Source organism: Somniosus microcephalus, chromosome 22 (assembly GCF_052327205.1).
Source record: "Somniosus microcephalus isolate GS21.2 chromosome 22, FLI_Smic_1.0, whole genome shotgun sequence".
Lineage (NCBI taxonomy): Eukaryota > Metazoa > Chordata > Chondrichthyes > Squaliformes > Somniosidae > Somniosus > Somniosus microcephalus.
Genome location: NC_141008.1, coordinates 51,830,048 through 51,857,118, shown reverse-complemented (window position 1 = coordinate 51,857,118; position 27,071 = coordinate 51,830,048). Strand labels below are relative to the sequence as shown.

Below are 27,071 nucleotides of genomic sequence, written 5' to 3'. Positions count from 1 at the left end.
GATGCCAAGCTTTGGTTGTAAAACCTTGATCGTTGGAGGAAAGGAAGACTCTGGGCGGTAAGGGATCCCAGTTTTGAGGTCCTGGGGAAAAAATGAATGGGACAATACATAAAATAAGCGTTGCCTATTATCTAATGACCTTGCTCTCTTCTCCTGCCCCAACCAAAACTGAGCTGAATCCTACTGCATTAAACTGTAAGTGTTCTGAACATGTTGTTTTTCTTTTCAGGTTGTGGCATCGACGAGGGTTTGTTCTGGCCACCCTGCTGCTGTTGGCTATAGCTACAGTTGCCTATAATGTTGAAGGTGGGCATCAGCAGGTGAGCTCAATGGTTATAATTCGGGCTGTTGTTAACCATCGGTGTTAAGTGATCAAGCAATGTCCAGAACAACAATCAATGAATAAAATACAACGGGGTAGTTCAAGGAGAATGATTGCTGCCAATGCATAGCAGGCCGATCGGTATCTAAAAGACAAAGGTGGTTAACAGCTCACTTGTAACTCTTCTTCAGAACTGATTTGGACTTCAATACAAATCTTAGTGTTTTTTTTTTTACAGACAGGAGTATTTTTTTTTTTGGTGAATTTTTGCACTCCGTGTTATTTTTGGGAAATTAATACTTCCACTTTTGGCAACTAGTGCCAGAAATAAATCTACCATGTTAGGTATAGAATGATTTAGATGTTGTGTACCTTGCCCCAAACATGTGCCTAAAATCCCACTCTCTCCAGAGCACTGTTTGCTGTGCCAGCATAACCCTTCCCAACATTAGCCAATCTTGAAATGAAGTTGGCAATGTCAGAGGAATTGTAAGATTGGGCAGGTTTGTGCTCTGCTACCTAGAAACTGGATTAAGACGAGTGAAATTCATTTCACATCGCTGGATAAACTGTGTCGAAGGGATTGAGAGTTAAACTCACATGCACATTTAAACTGACAATATGGTGGAACACCTTTTAATTCAGCTGCCTGGTGTAACATGACAACCAGCAGCATTCATATAGTGCCTTTAACATATATATTTAAAAAAGGGGCCCGACTGCTGCCAGTGAAGTTGAAGTAGTTGCGCATGGGCAGTCTAAGTGTTTTTTTTGGTTGTTTGCTTCGTGACTCTGACTCGGGGGTGGGGGGGGGGAGAAAATGCCGGGAAGGGGGCAGGCTCTTTGAGGGGGGGGGGGGGGGGGTGGTAAAGCCAGGAAGGGAGTGGGCTTGTGTATTTATTTAATAAAAAATAAAAAAATCATGCTTCCGGTTCCAGATTAATGCGCAGTACGGTTCTGCGCAGCTTCTGGTCTTTGGCAGCAGTCGCTCCGCTAAAAAAAATACATGGACTTCAGAGGTGTAAGGAAAAAAAATACTCTTCACAGTCTCTCCACTCACTCTTTCCATTGCCCTTCCTCAGTCTTCCTCTTACACTCTGCAGAGTTTTAAAAACCCAGGTGTGGCATCATCTGTCCTGACTTCTCAACATTGGTGGTGTCTTGTACTATGGACTTCAACCCTTTACTAGGGTTTCTCAGATAGACATCCTGTCAAAAAATCCACTTCCTGGTCAGTTACCCTGGCTGTCTCGTCCGGTTTTATTGTTTTAAATCTTTAAGAATCAGAAGATAAAAATAGGTTACTTGCAGTTCTTTGTAATGATGTTTAAAGTAGGTCCTGTTAATGTAACTTTTTTTTGAAAGAAATTCGGAATGCTAGTTATAAAACACTGTTGCTTTAAGCTACTTTTTAATCCTCTATTGTAGTTCAAGGGACTTTCAAATCATTATCCCAAAGTGGTTTCTTGATCTTCAGCAATAAAGATTGCTTCAGCTCTCTCTGTGTTAGTGTTATGATGTGGTACAGGGTGCAGACATGTTGGCTGCAATGCCTTGTGTAGTCAAATAGCCTGTCAACACTTGCCGTCAAGGCTCAGACATGAAGCATGGCTACTTGAGTAAAGTACCAGTGGACTGTGTTGCATTTTGAGCCATGCTCCAGCAAGAGTTTTGATGCCTTCAGAAAAGAATGGGAGAAAGTTAGAAAAGAAGCAATCTGCTTCCAAACTAAATTTAGTCAACTTCAAATTCTGTTTCACAACATTGACCATGAACAGGTTTACTCAGATATTGGTGAATGCTTCAGACGACCTGGAATGTATTAGAACCAGTCAAACTAGGCTGTGTTTATGGGCAGCCTGAGGTATCTTTCTAAACTTTCAAAGCAAAGGTTTACTGTGATGGTAGAGATTTTTTTTATGGAATGGAGTTTTTAAGCTTTTTAATCTTGTAAGTTGATCTATGTGGCTTGCCCAGTAAGTGTATGTGTTGAAAATGCACTACTGTGTTGGAATGAGAATTTTCTTTTGTATACTACAGTTTGTGGAGTTTTAAAAAATATTTGAGAAATGTAGTTTTTGTTCTCATTGGTTTTAATACTGGTTTTGCTTTGGTTTAGATGTGCCTTTCTAGTTTTTGTGTGCTGCTTTGTTTGTAGATTACAAATTTGATTTTTATCAATATCTAAAGGATATACAACCTGATTTTGAAAATAAGCCAGAGTTATTTATTCTTGCTGTCCAATTTCTCCTGAAAACATTGAATTGAATTTTTTTTTTTACACTGCTGTGCAATTCGTAGAATCATAGAATAATACAGCACAGAAGGAGGCCATTGGGCCCATCATGCCTCTTTGGTGCAGCTAACCAATTAGTCCCACTGCCCTGCAATTTTTTTCCGCTTCATTGTCGTTAGCTTTCATAAATGGCACCATAAATCTTAAATATAATTAAAACTAAGAAGTCCTAGTGTTCCTAACAGACCAACTTATCACAACCAATTCATCTAGCTGAAAATCTATTGCAGTCAAGAACAGTTAATTTATACAAAACAATCCCAGCTGTTGAGCACTGACCGGCTAATGGCCCAGACTGATGTACACCTATTGCTATCACCATGCATTCATTACTTAAATGAGTTGGTTAATTAAAAAATACTATTTGATCTTCATCCACCTTCTTCTACATTGTGGTAATGCCCTGGGTCCCATCAGTCGATGGCATCACTTGAACATAAATGCGCCTGGTCTTGTAAATGCAGTGGCAGCAAAGGTCTGGCTCTCCTGGTCTACGCTTTGTGGAGCTCTTGAGCCTGGTTATAAAAAGTGTGCCCAGTCGGATTCAGTAGCTTCATGGGGCTGATGTCATGACATCAGATATTGTGGACATCGAAATGTCAACCATATATGGGTTCTCTTCAATTGGACATTTAGATGGGTAACTGAGATACTTTATGCAATCATACACCTTTTTTAGAGATCCAGAAGCTGTAAAATGGAATCTTGGAGAAAATTTCTTTCAGAGAAATGAATTCAATCCCATATCCTCTCCATCAGCTCCATAACATCTCCTGCCTCTGCCACTGTGTCAGCCCATCTACTGAAACGCTCATCCATAATTTTTATCACCTTCAGACTCCACTATTCCAATGTTCCCAGCCTGCCTTCCATCTTCCAGCCTCCATAAACTTCAGCTCATCCAAAACTCTGCTGCTCGTATCCTATCCCGCCCCAAATCCTACTTTCCCAACAGCCCTTGTGCTCGTTTACCTTCCTTGGCGCTCTGTCCCCCATGCTTCAAATTTAAAGCTCTAATCTTCGTGTTCAAATTCCTTTGTGGCCTCGCCGCTTTCTATCTCTATAACCATCTCCAGCCCTACTACCCTGCGAGAACTCTGCGTTCCTCCAACTCTGGCCTCTTGTGCACCTCCCACTCCTTTTGCCCCACCATTGCCAACTGTGCCTTGACATCTACGCCCTATGCTCTGAAAATCCCTCTCTAAACCTCCCTGCTTCTCCATTTATCTCTCCCTTTAGAAGCCAGCTCTTTTGACCAAGCTTTGTCACCCATCCTAATATCTTCTCCTTTGGCTCGGTATTGATTTTTGTCTGATCATGCACCTTAAAAAGTGCCTTAGGGTGATTTACTATGTTAAAGGCGCTATATAAATGCAAGTTTTTGAATGAAACCAGTCCTGACTAGTGGCTTGATCATTGTTTATCTCGTATTCTAGGGGTCAATAAACTCGTTCAGCTACACTCAGTGCTTTTTTTTTTAAATATGGAAGGAGGAGAGAAAAAAAGTGGAAGTTGCCAGAGTTGCATAGTATTTAATTTCCTTTATCTGCCCCTCCAATTCTCCTAAGGAGCCATTCATTTACCACAGTACGTGGCAGGCAAGCAACCTGTTCCTGTATCTCCAAACTCGCCTCTGTCTAAAGCTGATGGGAGTGTCTTGCACTTCTCGCCTGTCTTCTGTAGATATGCGATTATAATTGGGATTGCTCAGTGGGCGAGCTATGGATATGAATCTATTCTTGTGCTCTTCAGGCACATGTTTACATCAGCTGGATGCAGCAGAATATAAATCAATGCACACGTTGATGTCTTTCTAAATGAGATTGAGGTGATGCAGTGCCTTGTCTAACCAACTGTTGTTTGGCTTTCTTATCAGTAATAGATAATAGTATATATCTCCACCATTGGTGGCCGTGGCTTCAGCCACCTACGTTCCATGCCCTGGAATTTCCTCCCTCCTTTTTCCTCCCCTCTAAAATCTACCTCTGACCAAGCTATTGGTCACCCCTCCTAATATCATCTTTGGCTTGGTGTCTTTTTTTTGCTCATGTTTAAATTTTACAGTTATTGTACATTTCCATCAGCGTGAGATTACATAACATAAAAACTAGGAGCAGGAGTTGGCCATTCAGCCCCTCACCTGTTCCACCATTCAGTAAGATCATGGCTGATCCCCCATATCCCTTGATTCTCTTGGAGTCCAAAAATCTATCAATCTCAGCATTGAATATACTCAACAGCTGAGCATCTGCAGCCCTCTGGGGTAGAGAATTCCAAAGATTCACAACCCTCAAGAAATTTCTCATCTCAATCCTAAGTGGCCGAACCCTTAGCCTGAGACTATGTCCCCTAGTTCTAGACTCTCCAGCCAGGGGAAACCGCCTCTTTGCGTCTACCCTGTCAGGCCCTCTCAGAATCTTTTATATTTCAATGAGATTACCTCTCATTCTTCTAAACTCCAGAGTATAGGCCCATTCTACTTGATCTCTCCTCAGGACAGCCCTCTCATCCCAGGAATCAATCTAGTGAACCAGCGTTGCACCCCCTCTAAGGCAAGTATATCCTTCCTTGGGTGAGGAGCCAAAACTATACACCGTACTCCAAGTGTGGTCTCAACAAAGCCCTGTACAATTGCAGCAAGACTTCCTTACTCTTGTACTCCAACCCCCTTGCAATAAAGACCAGCATACCATTTGCCTTCCTAATTGCTTGCTGTACCTGCATGCTAACTGTTTCCTGTACGAGGACACCCAATTCCTTCTGAACACCAACATTTAATAGTATCTCACCATTTAAAAAAATGTCCTGTTTTTCTATTCTGCCTACCAAAGTGAATAGCCTCACATTTCCGCACATTGTATTCCATCTGCGAACTTCTTGCCCACTCACTTAACTTGTCTATATCTCTTTGCAGGCTCTTTGTGTCCTCCTCACAGCTTACTTTCCCACCTAGCTTTGTATCGTCGGCAAACTTGGATACATTGCACTCAGTCCCTTCATCTAAGTCATTAATATAGATTGTAAATCACTGAGGCCCCAGCACTGATCCTTGCGGCACCCCACTAGTTACAGCCCACCAACCCGAAAATGACCCGTTTATTCCTACTCTGTTTTCTGTCCTTTAATCAGATTCTGGAAATTCTATGTCCAAATATTTTTTGTTTGTGTAGTTTTTTTTTTAGTGGCTATGAAATTGTGCAGCAATCTCCTAACCTTTGAGGAAATCTTGGACCAGGTTTTAAGTGATTTACCTATGGAAATGTTTCAATTTCTAATGTTATGCATGTAATTTTGCAGTTTGTTCAAAAACAGAAGTTTGATTTTTAGCTTTTTGCACTTTGTGGGTAGTGTTTACATTCCCTTTTAATGTGCATTAAATCTTTTCAGACCACAGAATTATGTGCTTGTTTGATTTGTAGTAAAGTTGTTTCACTTTTATAATTTGTCCAATAATGCAATTCTGGAATTTTTGAACTAGGTTCTTGATGTGTGTCTATCTGATGTGATATCATCTCCTTTAATTAAATTTGAGTTCCTTGTATGACTGTTACATGAGAGCTTCCCTGTTAGTTCAGTGGCTAACTGCTGCATCTAGTGTGGTGCTTAGTCATAAGACCAGGAAGGTTCCAAATCCTGAGTTAGCTGATCTTGGGCAGGGTCCGTTCTGTTCCTGATCACCGTTCAGTGACCCCGGCTGGCCAGTGTGGGAGTGGTAGACAACAAAAAAATCAGGCTGTGGTCACCAATGTTCCCTCTAATTTATTTTTGGCCCACGCAGCCCCTTTGATGGGTTGTTCCAGCCATTCAAAATTCCGTGCATGACACAAGAAAACTACTAGGCACTTGGTCTAAGCGTTAAACAAAGCTTTAATCAACTGTTTTGCAACATGGAGGTCTAGTTGTGTCCTTCACTAGTTCCTGTTAAGAATGTCCCTGTGCAAGCTTTGCCCGTGCCCGAGTATTTATACTCTCCCTGGACAGCGCCACCCGCAGGCCGCTCAATAGCACTTCACAAGTCTTTCTTTCACGAATGACCGATTCATGTCATTACGTGCAGTTTTTCTTTTTAAAAGCCAGCTCAGCGGCTGCACGGGACCTTCAGAGCGCTGCATGGCCGCAAAGCTTAAAGGGAACATTGGTGGTTGCCAGTCAAATAGTCGCCTGGGCTTGCACCTGGCATGTAGCTGCTTGAGGAAGGTGTCTGAGAGCAACTACTGACAGAGGAACTGTCCCCCAGCATGAATCCACACTTTCAAGTGAGTGAGGACGAAAAAGGCTCCACACCCACCACCTGATAGTTTGTCAATCAACTACAGTGGCATATCTCAATCAGCCACCATCTCTGCAGTCACATATGCAGCTATTTTCAATATCATAACTTTGATTAATCCAAAGTAAACTAGTCACAACAGCAGTTTATAAAAAAAAAAAAAAAGCCAGATACTGAAATGAAACGACATCCTTTTGAGTACTGGATGTTTTTTGGAACATGCACATTTGTTAACTGCCAAAAATGATTTTCTTTAAATAATTTAGCTTTACCAGCAACACTGAGCATTCTGATAACTTTGTGTGCGTGTGTGTCTGCACTTTTTGGTATAGCTTAATCTACCATTAAAAAGCATTGTAAACTGTACTATGTGTGGGTAATCTGGTGGGTTAATACATTGCCACATTTTTTTTAAAGTAACGTGTTTATCGCTCAGTGGTTTCAATGCAATGCAATCCAAAAGCTACCTTTTCATAGTCTCTTTGCAACTGGTGTATAATCAGTAGAGTTAATAATTGTTCTAAAATCCCCCCCCCCCCCCCCCATTCTTATTTAGGTTTGATGTTCGACCATTAACTGTGAAGCTTCTTGGGATGTTTTTAAATGTTAAAGGCACAGTATAAATCAGTTGTTAATTTTGCCTTTGTTTTCCTTCTTTGTCAGTACGTACGTTTTGTCGAAAATAAGTTTTTATGGTGTGCCTACTGGATAGGCTTGGGAATTCTGTCTTCTGTTGGACTTGGGACGGGCCTGCACACTTTCCTGCTCTATTTGGTAAGTACATTTATTCAATATAATCCCTTCTATTTCAGGACTTCTGTTGGAACGTTTCCTAGTTGGGAATGTCGAGGTTTTGCTACTGAAACATAGAAACATAGAAGATAGGAGCAGGCCATTCAATGCGATCATGGCTGATCATCCAAATTCATTACCCTGTCCCTGCTTTCTCCCCATATCCCTTGATCCCTTTAGCCGTAAGTAATATATCCAACTCCTCCTTGAATATATTTAATGAATTGGCCTCTACTGCCTTCTATGGTAGAGAATGCCACAGGTTCACCACTCTCTGGGTGAAGAAATTCCTCCTCATTTCTGTCCTAAACGGCTTACCCCTTATCCTTAGATTGTGACCCCTGGTTTTGGACTCCCCGACCATCGGGAACATCCTTCCTGCGTCTAGTCTGTCCAGTCCTGTCAGAATTTTATAAGTTTCAATGAGATCCCCTCTCATTCTTCTAAACTCCAGCGAGTATAAGCCCAATCGACCCAATCTCTCCTCATACGTCGTTCCTGCCATCCCAGGTATCAGCCTGGTGAATCTTCGCTGAACTCCTTCCATGGCAAGAACATCCTTCCTCAGATAAGGCGACCAAAACTGCACACAATACTCAAGGTGTGGTCTCACCAAGGCCCTGTACAACTGCAGCAAGACATCCTTGTTCCTGTACTCAAACCCTCTCGCTACGAAGACCAACACACCATTTGCCGCCTTAACCGCCTGCTGCACCTGCATGCTTGCCTTCAGCGACTGGTGCACAAGAACACCCAGGTCTCGTTGCACTTCCCCTTCTCCCAATCTATTGCCATTCAGATAATCTGCCTTCCTGTTTTTGCTACCAAAGTGGATAACCTCTCATTTATCCACGTTATATTGCATCTGCCATGCTTCTGCCCAATCACCCAACCTGTCCAAATCATGCTGGAGTTTCTCGGCATCCTCCTCACAGCACACACGCCCACCCAGCTTTGTGCTGTCTGCAAACTTGGAGATATTGCATCTAGTTCCCTTGTCTAGATCATTAATATATATTGTGAATAGCTGGGGTCCAAGGACCGATCCCTGCAGTACCCCACTAGTCACTGCCTGCCACTCGGAAAAAGACCCGTTTATTCCAACTCCTTGCTTCCTGTCTGCCAACCAGTTCTCTATCCAAGTCAATACCTTGCCCCCAATCCCATGTGCCTTAACTTTACACGCTAATCTCTTATGTGGGACCTTATCGAAAGCCTTTTGAAAGTCCAAATACGCCACCTCCACTGGTTCTCCCTTATCTATTTTACCAGTTACATCCTCAAAAAATTCCAGTAGATTAGTCAAGCACGATTTACCTTTTGTAAATCCATGTTGACTTTGTCCGATCCTGTCACTGTTTTCCAAGTGCTCTGCTATTACATCTTTTATAATGGACTCTAGCATTTTCCCCACTACCGATGTCAGGCTTACCGGTCTGTAATTCCCCGTTTTCTCTCTACCACCTTTTTTGAATAGTTGGGTAACATTAGCTACCCTCCAATCCATGGGTACTGTTCCAGATTCCATCGAATGTTGGAAGATGATCAGCAATGCATCTACTGTTTCTAGAGCCACTTCCTTAAGTACCCTAGGATGTAGATTATCAGGCCCTGGGGATTTATCGGCCTTCAATCCCATCAATTTCCCTAACACCGTTTCCTGATACTGATTTCTTTCAGTTCCTTCCTTTCATCAGACCCCATGTTCCCCGACATCTCTGGGAGGTTATTTGTGTCCTCCTTTGTGAAGACAGAACCAAAATATGTATTTAATTGGTCTGCCATTTCTTTGTTCCCCATTATAAATTCCCCTGATTCTGACTGCAAGGGACCTACGCTTGACTTCACCAATCTTTTTCTCTTCACATATGTATAAAAGCTTTTACAGTCAGTTTTTATGTTCCTTGCAAGCTTACTCTCATTCTATTTTCCCCTTAATTAATCCTTTTGTCCTCGTTGAATCCTAAACTCCCAATCCTCAGGTTTACTGCTTTTTCTGGCCAATTTATATGTCCTCTCCTTGGATCTTATGCTATCCCTAATTTCCCTTGTTAGCCACGGTTGAGTCACCTTTTTTGTTTTATTTTTATGCCAAACTGGGATGAACAAATTCTGTAGTTCATCCATGCGGCCTTTGAATGTTTGCCATTGCCTATCCACTGTCAACCCTTTGAGTGACATTCCCCAATCAATCCTACCCAACTCGTGCCTCATACCATCGTAGTTTCCTTTATTTAAATTCAGGACCCTAGTCTCTGAGTCAACTACTTCACTCTCCATCTTAATGAAGAATTCTATCATATTATGATCGCTCTGACCCAAGGGGCCTCGTGCAACAAGATTGCTAATTAATCCTTTCTCATTACATAATACCCAGTCTAAGATGGCCTGATCTCTAGTTGGTTCCTTGACATATTGGTCCCGGAAACCATCCCGTATACACTCCAGGAATTCCTTCTCCACAGCATTGTTACTAATTTGGTTAGCCCAATCTGTATGAAGATTAAAGTCACCCATGATGACTGCTGTGTCCTTATTGCACGCTTCTCTAATTTCCCTTTTAATGCCATCCCGAACCTCCGCATTACTGTTTAGAGGTCTATATACCACACACACTAACGTTTTCTGCCCCTTGGTATTTCTCTGTTCTACCCATACAGATTCCACATCATCAGAGCTAATATCCTTCCTTACAATTGTGTTAACTAGCAACTGGCAAGTTATGAAACTGAGCTGAATGAATAAATCTGGTCATTTGTGGCTAGCAGCAGAAAAAATGACCATGGACCTTGCCAGAATGTTTAAAAAAAAAAAAAAAAAAGTTTAAAAAATTGTGAATCACTAATGTACTTCAGGGAAGGGAAACTGCCACCCCCCGCCCTACCAATGTTCCCTTTAATTTTTTTGGGTGCACGGCCCATTCAAAAGGGTATGTGCGGTTTTTCCCTACTTAAAAGCCGGTGAGCCGGCTGCGTGGGAGCTACAGGGAGGCACGGCTTAAAGGGAGCATTGCCCCCTGTCTGACCTACATGTGACGCCAGTCTTGCACGCCGTAGTTGGCTCTTCGTGCCCTTTTGAAGTAGCCTAGCAAGCCACTCCGTTGTGAGAAAATAATTATACAAAATATGTAGTGGTTCAAGAAGGCAGCCCAACATCACCATCTCAGCACATCTACATCTAGGGATTGGCAAAAAATGCAGCCTGATTATTCCCATTGATATTCTAATTGGATGTCTGCTGCAAGGTATAGCCACTTGCTTTTTCGTTACTGTTGCTGGCTGAGTACTGACGGCCTGATTTCTCGCGCTAGTCTGCCAGATGGTGTGTTGCCAGAGCGGGAGGGGAGGGGGTTGATGCCGGTTACTATGTGCTTTGCCTTGTAAGCCAAAGGTGCCCCCTTCCGTGATGGCTCAGTAAGACAGAGGCAGCAATGTATGTGTACTTCCTGTAATTTGGGTATACTGTGTTTGCTGCTCATGGTGCCGGCTCCTCTACACTGGGGAAACCAAATGCAGATTAGGTGACTGTTTTGCTGAATTTGTCTGCGATGAGAGTCCGAGCTATCTGAGGCTCGGCACTTAAACTTTCCCCCCCCAATTCCCACCATGATCTTTCTATCATTGGCCTCGTACACTGTTCCAGCGAAGCTCAACACAAGATTCAAGAAAATATCATTTTTCTCCTACGTGTCCTGTAATATCCTGGTTTGAACAGTCAGTAACTTTAGACTTCAGCCAAACCCTTGTTTTCAAGCCCGTTTTAATGTCATACCTGACCTTCCCTCATTTTCCATGTTTGCAATATTCTATTCTCTCTGTATTTCACCAGACACTGCCGCTTCCTTAACTGATCCAGCTGCCAAATGCAGCAGCCAAGTCACAGCCTCATTTATGTTGTATCACTTTTTTTTCCTGAGGCACCTATAAGATCCATAGTGTGGGACACCATCTAGGTTGAAAGAATAATGAGTACATAATGACTCTGTTCTTGGGAGGGAAGATATAGAACTGAAAAACTGAAAGGAAGGGTGAGAAGAAAGTTCAAGCACATTTGTGGATGAGTCAAATGGTGGAGATGGAAATTTTTAAAGAATCAGGACATGAGAAATGTTGCCTGGGCTTTGGTGATAAAGTTTCAGTTACTACCCTAGGCTATCGAAGAACACCTACCTCATCGGCATTGGGGAGCTTTCGATGTCCATTGCTCTTCCTCCTCTGTGCAAGGATACAAGTCATTAGTCGGGAGTGTGTGGTACTCGTCACTTCCACTGTGCCATAAGATGCCTCACTTTAGGGGAAGTAATGACGCTCAATGGCAGAACTGGTCTCCGCCTTGCATTTTACAAAGTGATCACAGAACTTGTGAATAAATTATTCAAGCTATCCTCTCCAATGTAATGTAAAATTATCAGTTCATGTAGTATTTTTACTTTTGTGGAGCATTAGCTGTGGTTAGCCTGGAATGAATAAATAGCACTATATATTGCACAGACTAGATGCAGGAAGGATGTTCCTGATGGTTGGGGAGTCCAGAACCAGGGGTCACAGTCTAAGGATAAGGGGTAAGCCATTTAGGACAGAAATGAGGAATTTCTTCACCGAGAGTGGTGAACCTATGGAATTCTCTACCACAGAAGGCAGTAGAGGCCAATTCATTAAATATATTCAAGAAGGAGTTGGATATATTTCTTAAGGCTAAAGGGATCAAGGGGTATGGGGAGAAAGCAGGGACAGGGTACTGAATTTGGATGATCAGCCATGATCGCATTGAATGGCGGAGCAGACTCGAGGGGCCGAATGGCCTACTCCTGCTCCTATCTTCTATGTTTCTATGAAACCTAATTGCTCATTGTGTAATACAGACCTATGCCTGCCCTGCCTCCTTGTGGCTGTTTGATTTTACAGGAGCTAACTGACAGAGATCTCAATGGAACTGATTTTTAACTAGGTGCCAGTTTTCAGTGGGTGAGTTTTGAGGTAATCAAAACTTGCCTGCTGCAGCAAAAATGAGGCCTGGGGTATTTTTAGATGTATTCTGTAACTTGGAACAAGTTCTGAATTTTCCATATTAAATGAACAAAGAACCAACCTTACTGTTTTGACTCCATTGCAAGAGCTTCTAGGATTTTTCAGTATTAATATGATATTGTCTATTGTCTGTACTTGCGTACGAACCCAGTTCAAATGCAACGTCTGTAAATTGTGTCCTTCAGTGTGTGGTAAACCACTGTCATACCTGTCTGTGTCTGTATGTGTATTCCACTAGGTACAGGTCTGGACATGCCTCGGCTGACTCCTCCCACTATTCCAGGTATATAAGTGACTACCTCCCAGTCCCTTAGTATTCTGGACGGGTCGACCACTCGAGACAAGACCTTCATTCTTTAGTTAATAAAAGCCTGGTTGTTACTCGCTCAACCTCAGTCTTTTGAGTAATTGATGGCGCATCACAGTGCAAATGGCTCACCAGCAACAACTTGCATTTGTATGGCACTCTTCACATGAAAAGACTCTCCGTGCATGTACATCATTAAAATGTCATGGGCAGATGCAGATGATAATCCAAAAAGCTAATGGGATGCTGGTCTTTATAGCTGGAGGATTAGAATACAAGGGGATAGAAGTTATGCTACTGCTATACAAAGCCCTGGTTAGACCCCACCTGGAGTACTGTGAGCAGTTCTGGGCACCACACTGTAGGAAGGATATATTGGCCTTGGAGGGAGTGCAGCGTAGGTTTACCAGAATGGTACCTGGACTCCAAGGGTTAAATTACAAGGAGACAACACAAACTAGGGTTGTATTCTCTGGAATTTAGAAGGTTTAAGGGGTGAGTTGATCAAAGTTTCAAGATATTAAGGGAAACTGATAGGGTAGATAGAGCAAAACTATTTCCGCTGGCTGCGAGTTTTAGGACTAGGGGGCATAATCGAAAAATTAGAGCCAGGCCTTTCAGGGGTGAAGTTAGGAAACACTCCTACACACACAGGGTGGTAGAAGTTTGGAACTCTCTTGAAAATGACAATTGATGCTAGATCAATTGTTAATTTTAAACCTGAGATTGATAGATAATTGTTAACCAAGGTTAAGGGATATGGAGTTAGGTCACAGATCAGCCATGATCTCACTGAATGGCAGAGCAGGCTCAAGGGGCTAAATGGCCAACTCCTGTTCCTATGTTCCTATTTACTGTATTGAGGGGGTTTAAAAAAAAAGTGGGTAATGAGGGGGGGGGGGGAGAAAGAGGTAAGTTGGAAGATTAACCTGAATTTGGGTCTACCTAAGATATCTACTCTAGTTAGATTAGCTCCCTTAAGTAGTCTGATTGCCTGTTTCATAAAGTTGACTCCCACTGCCTATATCTACCAGCTTGATAGCCTGGTAGTGTAACAGTGAAACTCCCTTCTGGATTGGATCTCTGTGTCTTGCACATGTGTACACCTTCATTCTCTCAAGGCAGACCAAGTTAACACTTGGCATGACTGCATTCAATTTGATTTGTGAACTGCTTTATTCCACAGTAGGCAAAACATAGAGCGCTGAGTATGATCAGAAACATTTAGTACAATCAGTATGAGTTCTGTTTGCATACGATTACAAAAATAAAGAACACCTGTACGTTGGTCAGCTTCGGTGGGTCATCTAACTCATCTTAAAAGCATATATCTCTTTTGAACCCTGTCACGATTCCCAGGTCAGCAGTTTTCTCCCTTTGCAGCCTCTCAAAGCCCTCACAGAAATCAAAAAAGATTTCCAACACCAAGGTGCAGTGTCCTTCTGAACAATGGCATGGCTGATGAATTGTCCATTGCCTGAGTGTCTTGAGAAAATGTCCCATCTCATGCTGTAATTACCATTTGCCCACCGATCTATAGCTTGGCATGGGGCTGTCTTGGGAAGCTAACCCCTTTTAGGCAAGCTTCTGCTAAGAAAGCACATTATAACATAGCTCATGCAGATCAAGTACAGTATTTGTTTAATAAATCTGCCTTTGCCTTGTCTATTATAATATCACCTGGATCTGTCTTAAATAGGCTCGCCACTCCCTTACTCTTAATATATTTATAAAATGCTTTTACTATTAGCCTTTATATGGCTTGCAATTTTTTTTTCATTTTCCCTTTTTGCAGTTCTTAATATTTTCTTTGTGTGTGTCCCTTTGTTGCTTTCTATATTTCCCCGTCTGCTGGATTACCACTTTTCTTTGGCATTTGTATAAGAAGCTTCCTTTAGCTTCATACGCCATCTTACCTCATATGTTGACTATGGTTGCTTGACAGTACAAGTGGCACTTTTGCTCTTTGAATACCTCCGACTGTTCTTCTGGAGTTATCCCAGCTGTTCTACCTGTTAAAAGCTCAACCCAGTTTAATGTGATCAGCTTGTGTCTCATTCCTTCGAAGTCAGCCTTACTTAAGTTTAAAACCTTGATTTGTGTGTGATCTTTCTCCTTTTCAAACTTGATGTCAAACTCGATCATGTTATGGTCACTGTTTGCAAGATTATCCCTTAATATCAGATTATTAATTAATTCTGGCTTGTTCATTACTCCTGGCCTTACACTCTGAAATTTCCCTCCCTAAATCTCTCCACTTCCCTCTCTTTAAAACCCTCCTTAATGGCCACCTCTTGACCAAGCATTTAATCATCCCACCTACTATTTCCTGCTTGGGCTCGGTATCTATTTTTGTCTAATTACATTTCTCTGAAACGCCCGGATGTTTTTCCACATTGAAGGTGCTATATGCAAGCTGTTGTACTACTTTTTGGAGCGGGGAGAAAGAGGAAGATTGAAATCTTGACCTTTTACGTTGTAGGTAGTGTGTTGCTTCATAGTTCAGCCTGTGGTTTGACCGATAGAAGGTCAGCATTCTGATGCTTCAGCTTGCCTCTCTGCCCGGTTGTATTTCAGCGAGATCGTGTACCGCGTAGTACACTGGCTACACCATGTTCACAGCATGCATTCAAAAATGACCTTCAGGTGACTGCAGCAGCGTAATGTGAATTAAAATGTATTTTGTTTTTGAAGAAATTCCACTTTCCCTAGCTGGAAAGCCTGTCTCCTGGGAGGCTTCTGTGGCACCTTCAGTGTCGATATTTTATCTGTCTGTGTTGGGTGGTTTGTGATGCACATTGATGTATAAGTGGGGAGGCATTTAACTCCAATGTGTACTGGATGCAAGAGATGAGGCCTCATGCTGGAGATGCGCTCTCTCACTACTCCAGCTGGTATGAACATGGGACCCTCTAGTCTATGCTTTGGTTTCACACCACTGACTGTATCTTCCATCAGAACCATTGGGAGAGCGCTCTAGTTTAGATGTATTCATTTCATAGAATCATAGAACCTTAAAGCACAGAAGGAAGCCATTCGGCCCATCGTGCCTATGCTGACACTTGAAAGAGTTAGCCAATTAGTCTGTTAGCTATCCAATTAATTTCTACATTGTAATAGAATATGTTGGAGTTATTTGTTTCAGATGAAATGTTTATTTCCTTGTAGGCACAGTTATCTACATCAGGGTAATGTTGCAATGTTTAAAATACTCCAGTTCTTTCTCCTCTTGTACTGAAGCTGACTCTTGCTGGCAGTACAGCCTCGCAGATACTGGCTGCCCTCTGGTACCTAGCCCAAGGTGGCTTTCTTTTTAAGTGAACCTAGACAGTCAGTCAGTGAAACTATTCAGCCACGGAGGGTATCACAGCAGAGCCTGATCCTGTTTTCACCAGCATATGCATTTTCCAGCAAGGATCACTGGATAGTGATCAGGAGTGAAGATTTTTGTGTTTTCTTGTTCCTGAGCCAGCTGCAGGACCCTAACGTAACTCAGCACAGACGAGGGGGATGAAACAGCTGGAGAGTTAGAGAACAAACACCTTGCCGTGACGCAGTACGTTGGAGCCGCAGCGTGTTGTCAGTTTGTGCCCATAATTCCTCCCAGTAAGCTAATGATCCTTTGGTGGGGGATGGGAGAAGTAACGGGGGTTGGAGGGGGGAATAAGTCATGTAGAGGCCAAACTCTGTCCAAGTGAGGAAGGAGAAAAATCTACAGCTTGGGTCCCACTCGCCCATCTCCTTGCAGCTGGTTATAAAATGGTATTGACACTGTCCTCGGGGTAGGTAGGTTGCTGCCCTGCCCTGTGTGGTGAGCTATGATGTGTTGCATGGGAGACCAGGAGGGGAGCAGGGGAGATTATACAGTCGTGAAAATCGAGGAATTTTTGGTAAAAGTACACACTTTGAAACTTGAAGAGATTTTTGTTCAAAAAAGGTTTGGTCTATCGGTCTCTTATGTAACTAATTTGAAAGTGATGCAGGCACTGTGGGCAGGCCTTCCTGCAACATTGCAGCTGTGCATGTCCAGGATAAGCCAACAGATGGCGCTCACAGCTCATCAGGATGGAGTGCTTTAAGACAGGTTTCAGAGTAAGATTGAGACATGATGGTATGCTTACATTAATATATGCTTAACTTCACAACTAATTGACCCATTTAACTGGAAAAAGCCAGATCTTTGAACAAAAATACTTATATTTATTGTGTATTGCTGTAATTCCTATCTGGCCACAAGTTTCAAATATAATGTAGGAATGAGAAATGGCCATTCAGCCAGCTCTGGCTGTTAACCACTTCCTTTTCAGGACAATCTGTTTTCACCACCCCCCCCCCCCCCCCCCCCCACTTTAATAATTTGCCTAATCTAAACCCTTATCCCTCTGGTGAATTGGGGAATTTTGTTGAAAAACACAGGTGAAGGCCCCTGTTGCAGGACACCACCTGAAAACACTAGGAGAAAAGATGAGATAAATGAAGAAGCAGTGATTAGGTAATTCCAAACTTGAGTGTTGTAGGCATTTAGACCGACCGAAGGAGGTAATTGAACCAATTCTCTTGTGAAAGCTTCAGTGGAGTTCGTTTATTACACTAGATGGCAGTCTGTTCTCTGACTGACTAAGCAATGGACTGGTGACTCAGACCTAAATAGCCAAACTTTGCATATTTGAGAGAAAAATTCCCCACTTTACATACAAATTAATCACCTGTTTAAGTCTTTAAGCTGCGGTTGGTTGGATGGGCAAGCTGCTTGTTCCCAGCTCTGAGCCAAGTGCGTGAGAATGATCTGAAGTGTCCTTTTACGTTTTCCTCCTGACCGTGTTTACTTTTCAGAAGTTGCCATGTTAGGGAATATGGAAAAAATATATATAAATGCTGGAGACACACAGTAGGTCAGTTGACATCTGAAAAGACAAGTTAATGTATGGGTGAGTCTCTTCACTAGAACTACTCTGATAAAAGGTCACTAACCAAAATGTTAACCCATGTATTCTCCTTTCTGATGCTAACAGTTGCTCACATTATAAAACAGGGTTTCCTTGCACTTGCCGTGAACCATGGAATAGGAGGTTGACTAGTATTAACTTGAATATTTAATGTTTTGGCTGAAACTGTAATGGAAAGTTTTTACTAATATTTAACTGCACTCTTGATAAGTGAACAAAATGCACCAACCACATGTGGTAGTCAAACAGTGTTGCCCAATAGAAGTCGTTAACTAGCCACAAGTGATGTCGTTTGGTCACATGCTCTAATTTTAGTAGACAACGCCTTATGTACACTTGCACAGCACAGGTGAATACTCCACGTGTATATTTACCTAACAAACATCTACCACCATTCAGTAACCAAGGAAGTAAAGCACTCACTGAACAAAAAAACACTAGCACTCTTTTGTATCTTGCAACAAAGGCACAAAAAGCTTAAAGTGCATATGCTATGCAAATGGGCATATTGAGATCACATGCCCAACGATTATCCACATCTGTATTTCCATTAGCCACATGTACAATATTGCTCAAACAGAATTAGCTACCACATCCCTTTTATTTAAAAAAAAAAGCATGCTGAAGTTCTGTTATGAAGTTCCAATTCATGGTGCATGTGGGGAGTGGGATGCAGTTTCACTCCTGTGACTGTCCGCACAGTGATTGTTGTGATCTCAGCCGAGCTTTTGCGAAGATGCTGAGCGGAGGTCGGGGCCCCTACACTAAAACCAGCATGGTGAGGCTGGAGAAGCCCCTTTTTTATAAGACTGAGGAAAAACAACTCTGAACAGGTGAAAAATAGAGCTGTTTTTGGCAAGATGTTCTACAGGTTGGTTGAAAAACTGAGCATTGCGAAGGTTAATTCTCCAGATGGAACTGAAATATGCTAGTGTGGTAGTTCTGGGTGATACTTGTGCTGTTTTACCATTACACGTCACATGGCATGCCGTGACTAGGGACTGGCCTTGTGCCAATGGTTTTGTTTGCACAGAAGTCAGGAGGATGGGGAATTTACAGTTCTTTTATTTAAAAAAAAACTGCAACATAATGCAAATACAGCCCCAAACGCAAGTAGCTGACCAGATTACTTTTCAAGATTACAAAAGTGAGAGACCACCACCTGTGTAAATGCACTTTTTTCTTCTGCTTCAGTTTTGTTTGGTATCGATATTTAGTAGAGGATACTAATTGGGTACAGCTGTGATGAATGGCGAGGTGTGCACGCACCAAGTTCGGATTTCATCAATGGCGACCTTGCCATGCAGTAACATGGAGTGCTGAAACATTAGCTGGTGGGGGTAAACACCCTGATTTTATTCTCTCCCTCTCGCGCTCTCACTGAATTTGCAGCTTGTATTAGCTTGGACTAATGACCATTAACAAATTCTGAAATGACTTTCCAGGTGAGTTTGTGGGAGGTTTTACAATAATCTGCTGTCTGCCCTGTGCCTGTATATTTTACGAGTGATTTAAAATGAATCATTTTTTTAGTTCAAAATTAAAATCACATTCTATTTTTAAAAATTCATCTTTCTGGCAAAAATCACACTGCTTGCTGTTTGGACCTTGAACGTGCAATTGAATAAAATGCACGCTGGATGTGTAGTTTTCCTCCAGCAAGCTTAATTTGATATGGCTGCCACATTTTAATGTAGTCTCACATTCCCCTTGCCCTCTTTTTGCTTGCCTCAGCCCACTCCTGCCCTACATGCTTCCCCACCGTCCCTCAGTGGCATCTAGAAGCACTCGGATGAGATTTCTGTTGATCTTGGGGCAGTGGTTGGAAGCCCTGCCCCAGAGTGCATCAGCAAATAGGGTCAGAGTAGGGGAAAAATGGTAAAAAGACAACATTAAAGGCTCTTTATCTGAATGAATGCATAATTCGTAACAAGATAGATGAATTGACGGCCCAAATATAAATAAATGGGTATGACCTGATAACCATTACAGAGACATGGTTGCAAGGTGACCAAGGCTGAGAACTGAATATTCAGGGGTATTAGACATTTCAGAAGGATAGGCAGAAAGGAAAAGGAGGTGGGGTAGCTTTGTTAATAAAGGATGAGATCAGTATACTAGTGAGAAATGATCTTGGCTCGGAAGGTCAAGATGTAGAATCAGTTTGGGTGAAGATAAGAAATAAGGGTAAGAAGTCACTGGTGGGAGTAGTCTATAGGCCCCCTAACAGCTACACTGTAAGACAGAGTATAAATCAAGAAATAATGGGGGCTTGTAAGAAAGGTACTGCAATAATCGTGGGCGATTTTAATCATCTTGTAGATTGCACAAATCAAATTGACAAAGGTAGCCTTGAGGACGAGTTCATAGAGTGTATTCAGGACAGTTTCTTAGAACAATACATTGTGGAACCAACCAGGGAGCAGGCTATTTTAGATCTGGTCATGTGTAATGAGACAGGATTAATTAATGATCTCATAGTAAAGGATCCTCTAGGGAAGAGTGATCATAACATGATAGAATTTCATATTCAGTTTGAGGGTGAGAAACTTGGGTCTGAAACTAGTGTCTTAAACTTAAATAAAGGCAATTACAAGGGTATGAAGACAGAGTTGGCTAAAGTGGACTGGGAAAATAGATTAAAAGGTAAGTCGGTAGATAAGCATTGGTAGACTTTTATAAGGAGATATTTCATAACTCTCAAAGATATATTCCAGCGAGAAAGAGAGACTACGAGAAGGATGAACCATCAGTGACTTACTAAGGAAGTTAACGAGGGTATCAAATGGGAAGAAAAGGCATAGTGTTGTGAAGATTAGTGGTAAGCCAGAAGATTGGGAAATTTTTAGAAACTTGCAAAGGATGACTAAAAAATAATAGAGGGAGAAAATAGATTGAGAGTAAACTTGCAAGAAATATAAAAACTGACTCAGCTTCTACAAGTACATAAAAAGGAAGAGAGTAGCGAAAGTAAATGTTGGCCCCTCAGAGGATGAGACTGGGGAATCAATAATGGGAAACAGGGAAATGAGACCTGGGAATTAATAATGGGAAACTGGGAGAGACTTTGAACAAATATTTTGTATCTGTTGTCTCGGTAGACACTAAAAGCATCCCAATAAAATCAAGGGGCAAAAGGGAGGGAGGAAAAAGTACTCGGCAAATGAATGGGACTAAAGGCTGACAAGTCCCATGGACCTGATGGCCTGCATCCTAGGGTCTTAAAAGAAGTGGCTGCAGAGATAGTGGCTGCATTGGTTGTAATATTCCAAAATTTCCTAGACTGGAAAGGTCCCAGCGGATTGGAAAACTGCAAATGTAACTCCCCTATTCAAGAAAGGAGGGAGACAGAAAGCAGGAAACTATAGGCCAGTTAGCCTAACATCTGTCATTGGGAAACTGCTGGAATCCATTATTAAGGAAGTAGTAGCAGGACATTTAGAAAATCATAATACAATCAAGCATGGTTTTATGAAAGGGAAATCATGTTTGACAAATTTACTAGAGTTCTTTGAGGATGTAACGAGTAGGGTGGATAAGGGGGAACCAGTAGATGTAGTGTTTTTGGATTTCCAAAAGGCATTTGATAAGGTGCCACAAGGTTACTGCACAAGATAAGAGCTCATGGTGTTGGGGGTAATATATTAGCATGGCTAGAGGATTGGCTAACTAACAGAAGAGAGAGTAGGATAAATGGGTCCTTTTCAGGTTGGCAAACTGTAACTAGTGAGGTGCCACAGGGATCAGTGCTGGGGCCTCAACTATTTACAATCCCTATTAATGACTTGGATGAAGTGTACTGTAGCCAAATTTGCTGACGATACAAAGATAGATGGGAAAGTAGGTTGTGAGGAGGACAGAGTCTGCAAAGGGATATAGATAGATTAAGTGAGTGGGCAAGAATTTGGCAGACGGAATATAATGTGGGAAAATGTGAGGTTATCCACTTTGGTTGGAAGAATAGAAAAGCAAAATATTATTTAAATGGAGAGAGACTACAGAACGCTGCGGTACAGACAGATCTGGGTGTTCTCGTACATGAAATACAAAGTTAGCATGCAGGTACAGCAAGTAATTAGGAAGGCAAATGGAATGTTGGCCTTTATTGCAAGGGGGATGGAGTATAAAAGTAGGGAAGTCTTACTACAACTGTACAAGGCGTTGGTGAGACCACACCTAGAGTACTGCATACAGTTTTGGTCTCCTTATTTAAGGAGGGATATACTTGCATTGGAGGCAGTTCAGAGAAGGTTTTTTAGTTTGATTCCTGAGATGAAGGGGTTGCCTTATGAAGAAAGGTTGAGCAGGTTGGGCCTATACTCATTGGAGTTTAGAAGAATGAGAGGTGATCATCTTGAAATATAAGATTCTGAGGGAGCTTGACAGGGTAGATGCTGAGAGGATGTTTCCCCTCATGGGGGAATCTAGAACTAGGGGGCATAGGTTCAGAATAAGGGATCGTCCATTTAAGATGGAGATGAGGAGGAATTTCTTCTGAGGGTTGTGAATCTTTGGAATTCTCGACCCCAGAGAACTGTGGAGGTGGAGTCATTGAATATATTCAAGGCTGAGATTGACAGAATTTTGCACTACAAGGGAGTCGAGGGTTATGGGGACCAGGCAGAAAGGTGGAGTTGAGGCCAAGATCTTATTGAATGGCAGAGCAGGCTCAAGGGGCCAAATGGCCTACTCCTCCTCTTTCTTATGTTCTTATGTAAAGTGCTTTCATCAAAATCTCTAATGACTGGAAGCAGGAGCTGCCACTAATTCAGTGGAGGAGAGGATTTCCTAAGATTGGGAGTGACCTAATGCTTACTTTATTCTGTTTCAGTATCTTTTTTAAATGACTCTTATTGCAATTATTCTTTGGTTACAACATGTTGACATTTGTTACATTTATCATATACATGTATAGCATAAATGGTACATTGAATGAGCTTTACTCAGTGTCTTGGGTTGTAGCAGCCCTGGAGGCTGATTCTTAGAAGATTTAGTGGTGTAAGTGTGTATTGCTTAGCTGCCTGCTAAGTCAGTGTCTGGTGAGTTTCGGTTGGGGTGGAGTGTGCGTAAGATGCTAGGTGTACAAGCTATTTGAACATTGCTGCTGTTGTGTTAACCAGCAACTGGTGGCTCAAATGGGGGTGAGGTTTAAAAATGTTCCTGGTTCAGCTGCAGGGAGTAAATGATGTTCATGGACTAGGCTATTTTTCATACGTATGTGCATGGAATTTAAAGGAAAATCAGCATGGGAATAGGATTTGTAACAAACATACTCCTATTCAGTAGTTATTAAGTATCGAGTAGACAGGAAATGAAGAAAGAAATGTGTACTTAAGTTTGAATGAATGAATGCATATACACTTGCACACTTATGTGCTGATGTAACAACTAGGCTCCACCCTGCTCCCCAACCTCCTGTTTAGAAAAAACTCATAGCAGTATGGGGGGGGGCAGCGTAATTTCCACTTCCAGCAGATTTGACCTTAAGCTAATGTTTATCTGGCAAATGTCCAGCCTTTTTCCCACAAACTGGAACAGCAAATGATCAGTGTGTATCGCAGATCATTGTTTACTCGACTTTTATTTTGGGGGGTGGTAGTGGTAGGAAAAAGGAATGCTACAGCACCTGCTTCTACCCCCGAAACCCCATTCTCTGGAATTCCTTTTTTTTAAAAAAAAAACAAAAAAAATAAAAACACCCTCAGCCTCTCCTCCTTGAAGACCTTCTTTAAAACTGACCTCTCTTGACCAAGCTTTTGGTCACCACTCCTAATATTTCCTCTTTCGTCTCGGCATCCATTTTATTTCCTTGCCCTTTGTGAAGCACCTTGGAAAGTTTTTCTGTATTAAAGACGGTATATAAATGTTTATTTCTGCGTTTTGATTTGTGCTTAGTTGTGTCGCATAGATTAAAATTTTACCTAAATTTATAAGAGGCAGAGCAAAGCATCCCCTACTCTGCCTTATTAAAGTACTTCAGTCCAAACACCTAAGGAGCGCCATTACTTCCAAAATAAGATTCCCCATTTCCCTGCTGTTACTGACAAATTATGGAAATTGTGCAGTAGAATCATCTATGTTAGCCCCTGGTTTGGGGCAGTCGTGAGCTCCTTTAACTGAGAGTGCTTCCATTTGGCAGGGAGGGAGAACTTTCATCTCTCTAATCTGGGCAGGTTTCAAACCCAGGTCCCACAGATATACTATTCCATTGTATCACCCAGCTTCTAAATTTAGTTGCCATTAAAGTTTCTTGAATATAAAGTTTCTTATTGTTCTCTGGAATGAAGAACCTCCTGTTCATATTGGAAATGTGCAGTGGTTTTACAAACTGGCATATGAAAGGAAACCTGAATTCTGGTTTTAAATGTTTTTTTGTGAATTTTATGCTCAAGGTGAGTGCTAACACCAGGGAAGGGAATGCTTTCCACTTCAGCCACCCAATGTTGGCAACGAACGTAAACACTTAGTTGGAGAATAGGCCTTGCATTGTAACAGTTTTAGTGGCAGACCTTTGATCCATTGAGTCCACCTAGCCACAGTATTCCCTTGGTGCATTTCTTTTAACTCTGAATCTCATTGTTGGCAACAACCTGCCTAGTTCCTCCTTAAAACTCATTAAGGTTTCTTGTTTCATCCACCCCACTGTGTGGGAATCTGTTCCACATACCTACCATCCTTTTTAGTAAGAAAAAAACACTCTATTTAGTAAGAGCATTCCTGCTCCATTTCCTATTTTCTTTTGTTGTCCTTAATTTGTAAATATGACCCCTTGTGCTTAAATTCTGTACATGGCAGAAAAGCTTACTTTGGCTCAAGTGTTTGTTGCTCTGGCACTCTAACTCTCCCAGCCTAGCAAGCAACTGTATTTTGAGCACCCCCTTAGCCTGACTGATTATTCAATGTACTGTATCAGTCTTTTTGTGTAAAGAAGTTCTTGCTAATACCAGTTTCAAATTTGTTTTACTATTGTAAACTTGTCCTTGAGTTCTGCTAGCTTGTCCTACTTTGAAGTTCTGGATTTATCTGAGCAGCTTAATGTTTTGTGTTCCACTTTCTCTTACCCACCCCCCCCCCCCCCCCCTACACCACTGCTTGTTTTTTCCAAGACTGCAGGGCTCAAGCTTCTTGAATCTTACTCATAACTCACCCCCTTCACATTTGGAATCCTTTTTGTTGACATATACATGTATGTCCTTTTTCTAGTGTGATGGCCAGAATTGAGCACACTACTCCAAGTGTGGTCTGACCAGTGCATTGCAAAGCATTAGCGTAACCTCTGCAGACATTGTTCTGGCTATATACCCAGCATTTCATTTCTTTTTATTATTTCCAGATTCTCTAAGTCTTCCTGTGTCAATTTTGTGCAATTCATTTCATTCTGAAGTTTTCTAACCAGTATGTAATACTTTACATTTGTTGGTATTAAATTTGTTTGCCATTTGTTGGCCCAATTGCATAATTCATCCCAATAATTCTGGAAAGCTTGAGCTGCTCCCTTCTTCCCTCCTTAATTTAGTCTTTTATATTTTAATTTTAGCATCTACGTCACTTATGTGAAACGAGAGGTCCCAGCATTGACCCCTGTGGGACTTCGTTCGACACCTGCCCCCAGATATAGCGTAGCTAGATGCAGAATAAACTCCCTCTACTCCTCCCCAGTAATGTGCCTCAGCCCCAAACTTGAGCGCCCCTTAATGCAGCAGTTTAACTTTTTTCTATTTCCCAAACCAGCCATCCTATGGGCCTCAATTACAGTCTACTCTTGTTAATTCAGTCATTTTTGCACCAAATATTCAAATTATCCAGTACTTCAATCAAGCAATTAGATTAAAATTGCACAAGGCTTTTTAATTGCAATTCCAGTAATTTGAATTTAGAGGCTTAAAATTGGATGCAGTTTTGTTCTGTTGACCCATGCCCACTAGGATCTGGATTGAAATTACCCAAGCTCATGTCACATAGAACAGGGTTGTCAAAACTGTGGCTGACATGTAACTCTCGTACTCCAGCAATGCAGCCCCCTCTCTTTCTGTACCTGATTTGACATTGAATTCACCCACTCTAATTTACACTTCCTTCTCCATCTTTCCTCTTTGTTTATTTCTCAATCCTTCAAACTCATGGGTTAAGGAGATACACAGTTGGTGGCCCTGTTCACTCGGGTCTCGGGTGCCCTTTTCCCTCGCTGTCGGCTTGCAATTCCAGCAACTTGCCATGCAAAACATTTAAAAACCTGAACATGTATGAACAAGTCAACTAATGGTAGATGCCTGGCTACAGCAGAATTACATAAGTAGGAGTAGGCCATACGGCCCCTCGGGCCTGCTCCGCCATTCAATAGGATCATGGCTGATCCGAACTTACTCACGTCCACTTCCCTGCCCTCTCCCCGTAACCCCTTATTCCCTTATCAGCTAGGAAACTGTCTATCTCCGTTTTAAATTTATTTAGTGTCGCAGCTTCCACAGCTCTCTGAGGTAGCAAATTCCATAGATTTACTACCCTTTGAGTGAAGAAGTTTCTCCTCATCTCAGTTTTGAAAGAGCAGCCCCTTATTCTAAGATTATGCCCCCTAGTTCTAGTCTCGCCCATCAGTGGAAACATCATCACCGCATCCACCCGATCAAGCCCCCTCACAATCTTATGTTTCGATAAGATCGCCTCTCATTCTTCTGAATTCCAATGAGTAGAACATAACATAAGAAATAGGAGCAGGAGTAGGCCAATCGGCCCCTCGAGCCTGCTCCGCCATTCAATAAGATCATGGCTGATCTGATCCTAACCGCCAATCCACTATCATAGAACCATCTCCTGAATCTAACAGAATTAGACACACGAAATAGGAGCAGGATCAGGCTACACGGCCCCTGGGCCCGCTCCGCTACCCACAGGACCATGACCAATCCGAACCTAGTCTCATGTCCAAATTCCTGCCCGCTCCCCGTAGCCCTTAATTCCCTTTACTTCTAGGAAACTGTCTATTTCTGTTTTAAATTTATGTAATGATGTAGCTGCTACAGCTTTTTGGGGCAGCATATTCCATGGACCTACCACCCTCTGAATGAAGTAGTTCCTCCTCATCTCAGTTTTGAAAGAGCAGCCCCTTATTCT

General features: G+C 42.0%; 1 protein-coding gene across 5 annotated transcripts in view; it reads left to right on the top strand.

The window, feature by feature from the left end:
* vmp1 (vacuole membrane protein 1) overlaps positions 1–27,071 on the top strand; it is a 148,309-nt gene that overhangs the window by 40,322 nt on the left and 80,916 nt on the right. For all 5 annotated transcript variants that reach the window (XM_085964710.1, XM_085964711.1, XM_085964714.1 and 2 more), the window contains 2 exons: positions 230–320; positions 7,552–7,662. In XM_085964710.1, the coding sequence (XP_085820836.1) occupies positions 230–320; positions 7,552–7,662 (202 nt within the window). The remainder of the gene's footprint in view (positions 1–229; positions 321–7,551; positions 7,663–27,071) is intronic.